The 13,037-nt window shown below is 42.1% G+C and overlaps 2 protein-coding genes across 9 annotated transcripts in view; one reads left to right on the top strand and one right to left on the bottom strand.

Annotated features, from left to right (window-relative positions):
* Positions 1-13,037, bottom strand: part of slc37a3 (solute carrier family 37 member 3) — a 55,471-nt gene that overhangs the window by 9,973 nt on the left and 32,461 nt on the right. Inside the window, exons 5-9 of one of the 6 annotated variants that reach the window (XM_058078636.1) lie at positions 10,389-10,534; positions 9,610-9,682; positions 9,280-9,551; positions 2,727-6,850; positions 619-734 (exon numbers count right to left, since the gene is read on the bottom strand). The gene's annotated coding sequence lies outside the window, so the exon portion shown is untranslated. Of the gene's footprint in view, positions 1-618; positions 735-2,726; positions 6,851-9,279; positions 9,552-9,609; positions 9,683-10,388; positions 10,535-10,759; positions 10,858-13,037 lie in introns of those variants that run through there. The other 5 variants (XM_058078639.1, XM_058078634.1, XM_058078637.1 and 2 more) reach the window with 5 other exon arrangements.
* Positions 984-9,936, top strand: LOC131132731 (DENN domain-containing protein 2A-like). 3 transcript variants are annotated; one of them, XM_058078632.1, is made up of 19 exons: positions 984-1,097; positions 2,628-3,297; positions 3,367-3,446; positions 3,521-3,615; positions 3,692-3,889; positions 4,296-4,389; positions 4,451-4,501; positions 4,567-4,766; positions 5,436-5,545; positions 5,696-5,765; positions 6,253-6,330; positions 6,494-6,634; positions 6,707-6,855; positions 8,210-8,387; positions 8,458-8,499; positions 8,560-8,656; positions 9,257-9,535; positions 9,654-9,740; positions 9,828-9,936. In XM_058078632.1, exons 2-19 carry the CDS (start codon positions 2,741-2,743, stop codon positions 9,857-9,859), a joined length of 2,538 nt encoding a protein of 845 aa, XP_057934615.1. In that variant the 5' UTR covers positions 984-1,097; positions 2,628-2,740; the 3' UTR covers positions 9,860-9,936. The 3 variants fall into 3 exon arrangements, with proteins under 3 accessions (XP_057934615.1, XP_057934613.1, XP_057934614.1); XM_058078630.1 differs by lacking the exons at positions 8,560-8,656; positions 9,654-9,740; positions 9,828-9,936 and having other exon boundaries at positions 9,275-9,452; XM_058078631.1 differs by lacking the exons at positions 984-1,097; positions 8,560-8,656; positions 9,654-9,740; positions 9,828-9,936 and having other exon boundaries at positions 2,592-3,297; positions 9,275-9,452.

The following is a 13,037-nucleotide window of genomic DNA, read 5'->3' as shown; positions in this document are numbered from 1 at the left end:
TTGTGGCTTCGGTCTTTTTATGCAGTGTAGGCTGTCTCTAGAGAAAGTGAAAGCAATGGAACATGCTTCCATGTCGCATTTTTAAAGAACCGCATCACTTATGGCAATTTAGCCATTGAAAGCAGCACTCATAGAAAACTAATATAGTAGTACAGTAATATTTATACACGTATTTATTTTGTGTTCCTCCTTCTATTCCATCGTATCTATGACTAGAGAAAGTGAAAGCAAATGGAAAAGGGGAAAGGGGTTTTTTGTTGAAAAGGGAACTCAAAATGTAGATGAATTGCAGCGTTGCCATTGAACGCTGCACTCACCGATCACGAGTTTCGGTATTTAATCAAATTATTTAAATCCATTTTTTTATTTTAATCGATATCATATTTCATTCAGCATTTTGTAATTATTTTTGCTGTGAGAACTCGTTTACACGTCTCCAACAGCAAGTTTGTATGGAAGTGCAACCAAAAAAAACAACGTTGGTGGTGACAGAGCCTCTATTTACACTACCATCTCTGCTTGAAAATCACAACAACACTCATGACAGCAAATAAATACATCGCTGTTTTGGATTTATATTTAAAAAAAAAACCTCAAGAAAAAAAACCCAGCTCTTACCTTCCTGATCAGATAAGAGTTTTTCAAGCTAGCAGTCTGCTTGGCGACGAACATCTGTGAACTGAGTGTGCCATCATCTGTGACGTCACTGCATGGCAACTTGGCGCTTCTGCCCCCTACAGCACGGGAGTAGAATTAAAAAGTAAACATGACTACTTTTTGCTTCATTAGTGTGTCCTTTTTATTTTTTTTCATATGTGTTGCAATTTAATTCCATATGAATATTATAAGTGACATGTGCCACTGAGCGAGAGAGAACGAGAAGCTGGAGGGGGAGTGTGTAGAAAGAGGGAGTGAATGAAAGTATAAAGAGGCGGGGGAAGCAGTTAGTTATAATGACAAAACAAAAATCAGGATATATATATAATACCCCATCCCCCGGCAGACACTGTTTGGAAGTTATAATAATACATTTCTTGAAAATACCATTATACTCTCTTTTCCCACACAAAGCCATGGAAGGAGTGCTACAGCAGGGGGTAAGTCACCAATAGCAGCTATCATTTGAAATTGTTTGACGTGAACAGTGCATTGAACTGGCTGTCATACTTTTGTTGGCTTTGGCAAAAAATATCATCATGGGTTGACACTAAAATAATAGTGTATGAACTGTAATGGTGGATAAGTAGCCTTTAAAAATATACAGAAAGAAAAATAATATGTCTTGTGTAAAATACAAGCGAATGATCCAATGTTTTTCTTTTAAGTGGACCCAATTGGCCCATAAATAAATGTAAAATTAATTTCACATTCAACTACTCGTCAACAGGACAGCATTCAAAATGATATTTTTTTATATTAACAACAATAAATACTTGAATTACTGATCAATGCTTAGGAAATGAAACCCACAGTCGCTTTACGGTCATCCACATCCATGCAGGAATATGTCTTTCCATGTAATTAATCGTTCCCAATTCCCCTGGTTTATTTATTAAAGAAGTTTGATGAAATGGGCCGTGATCCAACTATGTGTTTATTTTGCCAGGCCGATGAGAAGACCATTTTGAGTTCACAGGCCTCTCTGGATGAGTTTTCCCACTGCAGCCAAAAAAAGACAATGACGTGAAGTCAGTGGGAGTTCGGGATGATGTATAACATAGCAAAAATGCATACATTTTTTCTGTTTTATTTAGCATTTTTGACGACTTGGGTGTCTGTCCCTTTAAATTTTGGTGACTTAATCACCTTTTGATAAGGAATACAAAATGTTTTTTAAAAAGTCATTGGAATTTATCTTGGCAGAGGTCCATATTGTTGTGATGAAATGGTTTCTTTAACAGTGGCATCCTCATAGACCAGGGGTCTCAAACACGCGGCCTGCAGGACACTAGTTTGAGGCCCCCGCCTTGATATGAAAGTTTAATGTTAGTGCGGCCCGCGCAAGTTTGATATGGATGCTGTATGGTATCATGTACCCAGAAAAAAATATTTTGTTTGATTAATGTTCATGTTAAAGGTTAAATAACTGTTAATAGTTATCCTCCCTATCCGTGTGGAAGTGGTAAGTTTTTGGCTATTTAAGTTTAAAGGAAATAACTTGAAGGCTACCGTTTAGGTCGCTAGCTCTCTAGTTTGCGAGTTAGCATGTGTCTCAAGACCCTGCAGTTGCGCAATATATTGTAATTAAAAAAAGTATAAATGTGACTATATAGTCGTGTTTTGTCATGTCTACAGGGCTCTAATAATGCTTTGTTCATTTTAATCTGAAAAAATAATTTGTCTACCCACCAACTATATGTGGTTTCTTTAGTTTTTATTATTTGCCGTTTTATTATTATTATTATATTTATTTATTACTGATTGATTTTCTTTATTCTAGATTCTTAGATTTTTCATCTTATTTTGTGCAGAAAAATAAAAAGTAAGATATTTGAGAACAGTGGAATGTTTTATCAGAGCTTTTATTGTAGAAAATCGAAACCAAAGCACTGAAAAAGTTTGTATATTTTTCTGTTTTTAATAAATGCGTTTTTTTTTTTTTTTTTTAAAAACCTGATGCGGCCCAGCCTTGCCCAGACCCTAGCTCCAGTGGCCCCCAGGTAAATTGAGTTTGAGACCCCTGTCAGAGACGCTGAGAAAAGAAGATAAAAAGCACCCAAACGCACCTTTACACCTTCGGATGGCTCACAGGAGGCTGACCTGTGACTCTTGCAGCAATGACAAGCTCTCCACATCCGTCAGAAGCAACATTAAGGACAAGATTTCTCTTTGGGAGGCAAAGGAACCCTCAAAGAGGATGGATAAGCAGAGTGAGGACCATATGGAAAATGGCGGCAAAGTGGTTAAAAATAACATAAGCAAATGTGGAGACAGACAGCAATTAGAAATTAAGACTGCAGTCAGTGAAGAACTGAAGGAAAATGTGGGGAAGCTCAAAGATTCAAGACCTTGTCCGCAAAATGACAACGACGGAAAGAAAGCGGTCTTCACTCTTTTTAAAAAGCTGGACGCCATGGATCATGGTAAAACTCCTCCAGAACTTGGAAACTATTTCAGCCCAGCGAGCAAAGACAAGCAAGCAAGGGGAAAAGACCTAATGGAATCTTTGGGAAAGGCTCCTGTTAACCCAGTCCCGAAACCGGAGCGCACCTTCCAGCATCCGGTCACTAGAAAGCAGAGGAACCTACCTCCACTGCCAAAAACATCCTCAAGACATCCACCTGTTCTTAACAACAAGTAAAAGAAACTAAAATCTGACATATTTACAATAAACAGTGTCAAAAAAAATAATTTTGACTTTGACAGGAAACCACTTGAATGTGAGGACATTCCAGGTTTGAATAGTTCCTTGCGGACTCCGGAGCATCACTATGAAGACATCCTGGGTAAAAACTAGCCAGGGGGCTACTGACGATCCGTGCTGCCACCTGTTAAGTGTGTTAAGATGTTATTGTTGCAGATGCATTCAAAGAGAACCCATACGAAGACATTGAGTTGGAGAGTCTGTGCTCCCAGCAGTCTTTGCCGTCGTCGCCTGGTGCAGACACAAGCAAGGTTCCATCCCTGCCCGTTCACTCTTAAATAAATTTAAATAAATGGACCCAAATCTGATTTATATTCATTTTCTCAGGTTTCAAGACCTGGCTTTTTTAGGAAGAATTCAGATCGGAGTTTCAAGTTGCTGGACCTGTGTCGAGCTAGCCAGCAAAGCCATGGTAGTGGTGGGGTTTCATCTCCGATCCAGCTCAGCCCCCCGTCCACTCCTACTGAACCTGGACCCTGGCTGACCGGGGAGTCGTCCAGTCGTACGTGTCGAAGGATACCTACGGTACTGTATGTTTTTTTTTTGCATTTTAATTCAGTATGTGGGCGGCACGGCGGTAAAGTGGTTAGCGCACAGACCTCACAGCTAGGAGACCAGGGTTCAATTCCACCCTTGACCATCTCTGTGTGGAGTTTGCATGTTCTCCCCGTGCATGCGTGGGTTTTCTCCGGGTACTCCGGTTTCCTCCCACATTCCAAAAACATGCTAGGTTAATTGGCGACTCCAAATTGTCCATAGGTATGAATGTTAGTGTGAATGGTTGTTTGTCTATATGTGCCCTGTGATTGGCTGGCCACCAGTCCAGGGTGTACCCCGCCTCTCGCCCAAAGACAGCTGGGATAGGCTGTAGAAAGCGGTAGAAAATAAATGAATGAATGAATGAACTCTTTGATTTTCGTCTTTTTCTCAGGTGATCCTGAGGATAAACAACATCTTTGAGGCTCGGATTGGGAAGAAACATCTCAGGAGGATTTATCAGTATGCTGAGACCAGCTCAGGGAGAGGTGACCTTTGGATATATTCTTTCATGTCCTTATTTTTACTGTTTGACTATTTTGTTTGCAGTAACCGATGAAAACAGCGACTCTGAGAGTGAATTTGAAGAGCGAGCCAAAGGTAAAGTTTTAAGGTCTTTTCAATGAAGTTGTCCTCCTCAATAGACTAATATTGTTCTCATGCAGCCCATCGCCAACGTCTGGTCTCAGTCCAGTCCATACTGAGCCGGCCGGGCTGCACTGAGGTGGAGTGCAACAGTACCAAAACCAGGAGCGGCTTGCTTTGGCATCGCCAGCTCTTCGAGTTCTTCCTGGTTGTGTCACTCCAGAGGTCAAAAGCAGGCGGACATTATGTGCCGGAGGTCACGCAGCAATTCCCTCCAAAGGTTAGAAAAGGTTTGCTCTAAAATTAGCACATTAATGGCGGTAACTAATTTAGAGACTGGATTGATGGATGATTTAACGTAATTAACGTTCTTGTCAAGCCAAATGTCTACGTTGGAAAACAGAGGCCTGTAGTGGGTTATAGTGGTTATAGTGGTTATAGCGCGCAGGCCTCACAGCTAGGAGACCCAAGTTCAATGCCACCCTCGGCCATCTCTGTGTGGAGTGTGTATGTTCGCTAATTGCCGACTCCAAATTGTCCATGTGTATGAATGTGAGTGTGAATGCCCTGTGATTGGCTGGCAACCAGTCCAAGTGTACCCCGCCTCTCACCCGAAGACAGGTGGGATAGGCTCCAGCAACCCGCGACCCTCATGAGGATAAGCGGAAGAAACTGAATGAATGAAAGTGTGCCCAAAATCTCAGAAAACATAATTTATTCATTGTCGATGCCGCTCAATCCTCACCAGGGTTGTGCTGGAGCCTATCCCAGCTGACCTTGGGCGAAATACATATATATTTTATCTTTCTGTGTATAAAACACAGTAAATATTTCACACATTGTTACAAATGGTGATTAATTATCATGAATTAATGGTGATTAATTTGATTAAAATTTTAAATCAATTGACAGCCATACATTTTATAGAGACTTTTTGTGTGCGTTGCAGCTGGAGCGAAATTTCAAATTCATGAAGGAGACGGAAGATCAGCTAAGGATTATTCCCAGATTTTGCTTCCCAGATGCTAAAGACTGGGAGCCGGTGGAGAGCTATCCAAGGTGAGGCCCCATCACAACATATTACCCATCATCTATTGAATACTAACAATATTCACAAACAGTGAGCAACATGAAAATTAATCTATACAGTAAATGTAAGTGTTTTTACTAATGTATGTTTACTTGTGTATTAAATGTATCCCTTCCTAGTGAAACGTTCTCCTTTGTATTGACTGGGGAGGATGGGAGCAGGCGCTTTGGATACTGCAGACGATTACTGGTAAACAACAAAAAAAGAGCTCAAATAAATATGAGCTGGCTGCCGCTGAACAGGGAACAGGAAGTGGCCAAATACCGCCATGACGGCTGAATAAATAACCCAGTGTGTAAAAAAAAAAAAAAAAAGTTGAAAAAAGTTGATATGCCTGTGGGAAAACAGGAAGTGTGTGAGTCTGGGAAAGTGTGCATAGACTGTATGTGTGTATTTGTGTGAGTTTATATGGACTGGAGACTGGAGGCTCTCTTGAATGCCTAATAATAGACTGTCATGTCTAATATTTTACTCTTGGTTGGCTAAAATGAGCGTTATTATCATAAACATGAAGAAGCTCTTGTATTGGATGTCATTAAAAGTACTTTTGACTGGTTTTATCTATGTTATCAACCTAAAAAATCACATTTTCATCATGTATAATAATATATAATAGTGGTTAGTATCTATATTAAAATATAATTCATATATTGTGTTTTGTTTACTATTTTTTCAGCCTAGTGGAAAAGGAAAACGTCTTCCAGAGGTCTACTGCATTGTTAGTTGTCTTGGCTGTTTTAACCTGTTCTCTAAGGTAAACAATATAAATTAAGCTAATTATATACATATCATTTATAATTTGCAATTGACATTTATGCATTTTAAATTAGCTATTTGATGTCATCCCCTGTGCTGCTCACAGCCACTAGAGGGCGTACTTACTGTCTTGGGGACTGCTGTGTGCTTGTGCTCTGTAGGTACTGGATGAAGTGGAGAGGCGCAGGGCTCTGTCACCCGCTTTGGTGCAGCCCTTCATGCGAGCAATCATGGAGGCCCAGTTTCCAGCTCCGGGAAGAACCATCACCATCAAAACATTTCTCCCTGGCTGTGGCACTGAGGTGACTTTGCTTAGACTTCACGTCGTATTTGTATAAGAGAAGAAGATGAACTCACCACAAGCTGCTTTTCAGGTGATGGAGCTATGCCGGCCATCCGACTCCCACTTGGAACACGTGGACTTTGAGTGTCTTTTCTCCTGCCTGAGTCTGAGGCTGCTTCTCGGGGTGTTTGGTTCGCTGCTACTGGAGCGCAGGGTCATCTTTACTGCTGACAAACTAAGGTTCGGAACAATTTCAGGATCATGATGACATCCTTGGTGACGACATGCTTCAGACACAGTTAGGGGAAGGCTCCCAGTATGCACAGAGCAAGGCGTGCTAGAATGAGTTTCATATAGAAGAACTTGAACATGAGCCTATCAAACTTGACTTTTGAACTCTCTGATTCTGCAGACACACACATTTTCAAAAGTCTATAACCGTGGAAGTTGCACAATTTCATATTTCATTTTCAACAAGCATGTGGTCTACGTGCAAATATTGTCAGCTGTCAAAATCAGCTGGGATAGGCTCCAGAAAATGGACGGACACCATAGAGATAAGTGAATTTCCGCACAGGTGGACTCCTTCTTTATAAATTGAATACTTTTATAGTTCATTCATTCATTCATTCATTCATTTTCTACCGCTTTTTCCTCACAAGGGTCGCGGGGGGTGCTGGAGCCTATCCCAGCTGTCTTCGGGCAAGAGGCGGGGTACACCCTGGACTGGTCGCCAGCCAATCACAGGGCACATATAGACAAACAACCATTCACACTCACATTCATACCTATGGACAATTTGGAGTCGCCAATTAACCTAGCATGTTTTTGGAATATGGGAGGAAACCGGAGTACCCGGAGAAAACCCACGCATGCACGAGGAGAACATGCAAACTCCACACAGAGATGGCCGAGGGTGGAATTGAACCCTGGTCTCTTAGCTGTGAGGTCTGCGCGCTAACCACTAGACCGCCATGCCACCCACTTTTATAGGTATGGCACAAAAAAACAATCTTCTAAATATGTTTTATAATATCATTAGAGACAGACGTGATTTAACGAGAGACAACGTATAATAGTAAAAATCTAATGCTCTATTGTAATCATACAGAAAAAGGAGGGGGCTAAGGATCTAACCTTGAGGAACACCACAGAACAAAAGCTATGTTGTTTCTGTGTTTTTATCAACTCAACAATAGAGATATCTCTGTGTGGAATTTGCATGTTCTCCCCGTGCATGCGTGGGTTTTCTCCGGGTACTCCGGTTTCCTCCCACATTCCAAAAACATGCTAGGTTAATTGGTGACTCCAAATTGTCCATAGGTATGAATGTGAGTGTGAATGGTTGTTTGTCTATATGTGACCTGTGATTGGTTGGCGACCAGTCCGGGGTGTACCTCGCCTCTCGCCCGAAGACAGCTGGGATAGGCTCCAGCACCCCCGTGACCCTCGTGAGGATAAGCGGTAGAAAATGAATGAATAAATATTAGAGATGTTTGATTCCATTTTCAATTCCTTACTGTGTTCAGGTTGTTTTGCTTTCTGTTTAATTGAAACCACAAGATTACATATGAAAATGTGTCTCTTCTTGCAGTACCCTGTCCCAGTGCTGCCATGCCGTGGTGGCGCTCCTCTACCCTTTCGTATGGCAGCACACCTACATCGCTGTACTACCTTCCACCATGCTCGACATAGTGTGCACGCCAACCCCTTTCATCGTGGGCCTGCTGTCCGGCTCCTTGCCGCAGCTCACTGAGCTACCCCTGGAGGAGGTTATCACTCATCACCTTTGACCCTTCACCCAAACAAACAACTCTAAATTCAGATTTCTTCACTGTGCAGGTTCTTGTTGTTGATCTGGAGAAAAATCGTTTTTTAAGACAGGTAGGTTATTCACGAAAACCTTAATATCAAGACCAAACATTTTAATTGATAGCTTTTCAGCTGGAAGATGAAGACTCCATCCTGCCTTCTAAACTCCAAGCCGCCCTGGAGAATGTTCTAGAGAGGAGACAAGAGCTTGCTAACGGTAAAGCCAATGTCACAATAAGCATGAATCAAGCAGAGCCAGCCGGAATGAAAACGTTTCAAAATCTGCACCAGAAGACTTAAAATTCAGAATATTTGGCTCCGGCTGCACGGTAGGGGAGTGGTTAGCGTGCAGACCTCACAGCTCGGAGACCCGAGTTCAATCCCACCCTCGGCAGGAGGTTAATTGGCGACTCCAAATTGTCCATAGGTATGAATGTGAGTGTGAATGGTTGTTTGATTATATGTGCCCTGTGACTGGCTGGCCACCAGTCCAGGGTGTACCCCGCCTCTCGCCCAAAAACAGCTGGGATAGGCTCCAGCACCCCCTGTGACCCTCGTGAGGATAAGCGGTAGAAAATGAATGAATATTTGACTCCTTTTTTCCTTAATGTGAATTAACGACACATCAATGGTGAGTGACGTCTCAGCAATCTTCTTGAGCACTTGTGTTTTTTTCAAATTTCCAAACAATGCAGTCAGAATTTTTAGAATTCACTCGGAATATCCAGGAATAAACTCCAAATTTTCATTTGGAGACGGCATTCTACCTGTAGTGTGACTGCAGGTTTAAGACTTCACCATCAATAAGCTCCAACATTAACCGTGCTAAATCTTATCTCCTGTGTAGATCACCTCAGCACTGTTGTGTCCGAGGCCTTCGTGCGCTTCTTCGTGGAGCTGGTAGGCCACTATCCTCTCTTCTTCTTTGAGGATATCTCCTCTGCCTCCCCATTCCGAAGGTCCCCCGTCCCTTTCTCCTTCCAGCGGGAGGCCTTCCGGAAGGCTGTGCCCTCAAAGACGGTGAGGCGTTTCCTGGAGATCTTCATGGAGACGCAGATGTTTGGATACTTCATACAGGAGAGGGAGGTCCAGGGACCCAACCTCCGAGGTAAATTCTGTACTGGCTGTCAAAACATACGACAAAGGTTATACCTCAGTATAGTATCAGTTTTAAATGTTTACCTTCAAGACGTGGAGCTTCGCTGATGCTATTATTGTGTCCTCAGGGCTTTTTGAAGTGAGGGTGCACGAGTATCTAGACACCATCCATGAGAGTGAACACAGGAGGATTAACAGGTTTCTCAAAGGCCTAGGTGATGATATACAACATTTGATTTGCTGGATTGATGCTGTGGCCAACTTATCTGAATACTATTTGCTTTATTTTTCTATTTTTCTAGGGAACAGAATGAAATTCTTGTCCAAAAAATAAGGAACAGAATAGAAACTGTTTTTATGGACGCATGCTGGGATTTTTTTGGCACTGAAAAATGATATCAAAACATGGTGCTATGTATTGTAATAAAATTAATAAAACAAAACTTAGTTGTCCAAATAAAATATCCCATTGTTTTGTAAATCAGGAAGTCAATGAAATGTTATAGTTAGTAATATCCACAAGGTGGCAGTAGTGCAGTTCTTAATTGTTAAGTCCAAGTGCACAATACTTACAAATAATAACAATAATAATGCTAATAACTGATTGGGATTGATTCAAAATATAAAATATGTTCATTATTGTGGTTGTGGTGTACAGTGGTGACCAATTGCACCATACAGGGAGCTGTTTCAAGGTACAAAACACCACAATTACACTATAAAAAAGTTAAATACAATGCATTTCCTCATGCTCACATGCCATACACACCATAGTAAAGTATATTCTTGAACACTGCACACAATAACTTCAAAAAGCCAAGCATAAATGATGCGCCCATTCAGCATTCGAATGCCAGTCTTACCCAAACGAGTGCTCCACATTCCCACACATTCGCTGACCACACAATCTTTGAGTGTTCAAAGTCCTCTTCACTACAAAGAGCTGCTGGTTAAGAGTCAGTGGCCGCCATCACTATTTTGGGCTGTGAGTCATGGAAACAAAGCTGATCTGCAGGCCGCAAAGAGGAAAGCCCATCTTTTGTCAGCACGAAAACATAACACAGGTGCAGAGCAGGGAGCATAAGTAGTGCATTGTGTCAGCCCTGAGAGCCCCGAGGGGATGTGATCGCACTGTATCGACCCTGATAGCGGAAAGTTCATGCTGATGTTGATGTGTTAACACTCAATGCTGATGTGAATGTAATGCAGTTGACCCTGGCCTATTCGGAAATACCTTTTCTCTGCTTTAAACTGTAAATAATCTGGTAGCTGCAGCCATGAATCCAGCAGAGGGTGCTCCACACAGCTAGGAGATAGGGGTTCGATTCCTCCGTCGGCCATCTCTGTGGGTTTTCTCCGGGTACTCCGGTTTCCTCCCACATTCCAAAAACATGCTAGGTTAATTGGCGACTCCAAATTGTCCATAGGTATGAATGTGAGTGTGAATGGTTGTTTGTCTATATGACTGTATGTTACCGTCATCGTTCGCTACATTGCGGTTCGATCATCGCTCCCTCGCTCTATCCTGGCTTTTCAAAAATGAATGAATTCATAAACGATCGCTCTTTTGTGGTTGTTTTATTAGTCAAAAATATTGAAAGACACATCATATGTAGTATTCTGGTTACTCGATGTAATGCTACACTGATCAGACATTAACCTGGCACGTTGGACACAATGGAGTTTAAAGAGTTCTCCCATTGTGTGTGGAAGTGGTACTTTTTTGGCTACTTTCTTTGTCCTTTTTTCACAACTTTGTTTGGAATTAAGTTCAGATCAACTCAATTGGAGGCTGGCTAGTTAGCTTGTTAGCTTGCTGTAGCATACAGTATGAGTAATAATAGAAGTATAAAGGTGACTATATGGGTTTTATTTGTTGTCAACAGGGCTGCACAGTGGTTAGCACGCAGACCTCACAGCTCGGAGACCAGGGTTCAATTCCACCCTGGCCATCTCTGTGTGGAGTTTGCATGTTCTCCCCCCGTGCATGCGTGGGTTTTCTCCGGGTACTCCGGTTTCCTCCCACATTCCAAAAACATGCTAGGTTAATTGGCGACTCCAAATTGTCCATAGGTAAGAATGTGAGTGTGAATGGTTGTTTGTCTATATGTGCCCTGTGATTGGCTGGCGACCAGTCCAGGGTGTACCCCGCCTCTCGCCCGAAGACAGCTGGGATAGGCTCCAGCATCCCCTGCGACCCTTGTGAGGATAAACGGTAGAAAATGAATAAATGCAGAGAACCTAAAGGGGCTAAAGACACCACCTTGATGAACACCACAAAACTATTTTGATAGCTTGTCAAACAAATGGTTTATACCACTTATCCTCCACTCCTGTCTAGTTCTGAATCACTTCTCCATATTTGGTGACCCTAGACATGAGTAATACAACAGTGTGGCCGAACTGGCGCTAACGAGGCAGCTAACAACTTTTGACAACACACCGAAGCCCAGATCCAACTGCGAGGAACAGCACAGGACATACGTATTTTCACATAGTGGCCGCTGTGGACCTCCCCTTTCTCTCATATTGTAGAAACACTTTTTCTAAAAAAACTTTTTTGTGATTTTTAAACCGTGACTTATTCCTACCGTGGTGTAGAACAAGAAGGGACCAAGGTTACAACCTTGGGGAACGCCACAAAACTGAAGTTTCGTTGTTAATGTATTAAAAAGTCTAGTTAAGCTCACAAAAGTTGAGTAAATCTGTCAGTGGCTACCAAATGTGAAAATCATGCCTCCTATCTGGCTCCCCCAGGTGGGAAAGTGCTGACGCTGTGGGCCAATCTCACCCCCAGAAAGAAAAATGGATGCCGTGAGAGACAAGCACTGACAGCTGCTGACAGATCGCTTGCTCTGGTTCTTTGGTGGTGAGCTGATGTACAGTACGTGTGTATGTGCTCACTTGGTCCGAGGCCAAACCCAAACGGTCCCATATTGCTTTCCTGCTATACACCTGGGCTTCAGCTCAAAGTGACAGGCTGCATTATTGCAGAGGTAATTATGGTTTAAATCAATTCCAGTCAGCGAGGATTTGACCCCTGGAGCCTCTCGGTGGAGTATATCTCTGCACACAAATGCCATATTTTTGCTCATGGTGCAGAAAAAAAAGTTTCATCTTCGTCTTAAAAATCGCTAGAAAGTTAAACCCTAGTATGATACATTGTTTATTCTCCTCTAAAATAGAATCGCACAAACTTTATTGCCCTTTAAAAGCAACCACCAATTTGAATGACATCTCACCAGAGATTTATGATCCTCATTTTAAAAGTTTGTGAACCACATTTGCAAGTTCCCTGAGGTTGCCGGTGCTAATTACATGATTTATGGAGTCTGGTTAAAGGAAGGTGCGGTTATCTGAGCGTCATTCAAATCAGTCAGAGTGGAAAGTGTAATGTCATTTTCAAACCTTATGCCTTCTGAATTTCTGTACATAAATCAAATAGGCGAAATATGGACTTTTAGTACATCACAAAATGGACTATGGACTTTCTGACCATCAGTCAAACAGGA

Source organism: Doryrhamphus excisus, chromosome 7 (assembly GCF_030265055.1).
Source record: "Doryrhamphus excisus isolate RoL2022-K1 chromosome 7, RoL_Dexc_1.0, whole genome shotgun sequence".
Classification (NCBI taxonomy): Eukaryota; Metazoa; Chordata; class Actinopteri; order Syngnathiformes; family Syngnathidae; genus Doryrhamphus; species Doryrhamphus excisus.
This window is presented reverse-complemented; position numbering and strand designations above follow the sequence as displayed.

Bases quoted from the DNA above. Each gene is read 5' to 3' on its own strand.
- LOC131132731 (XM_058078632.1), top strand. From the start codon at position 2,741: ATGGCTCACAGGAGGCTGACCTGTGACTCTTGCAGCAATGACAAGCTC. The intron at 3,616-3,691 runs GTTCCATCCCTG...TCATTTTCTCAG, and splicing joins CTGGTGCAGACACAAGCAAG to GTTTCAAGACCTGGCTTTTT. The intron at 9,536-9,653 runs GTAAATTCTGTA...TTGTGTCCTCAG, and splicing joins CCAGGGACCCAACCTCCGAG to GGCTTTTTGAAGTGAGGGTG.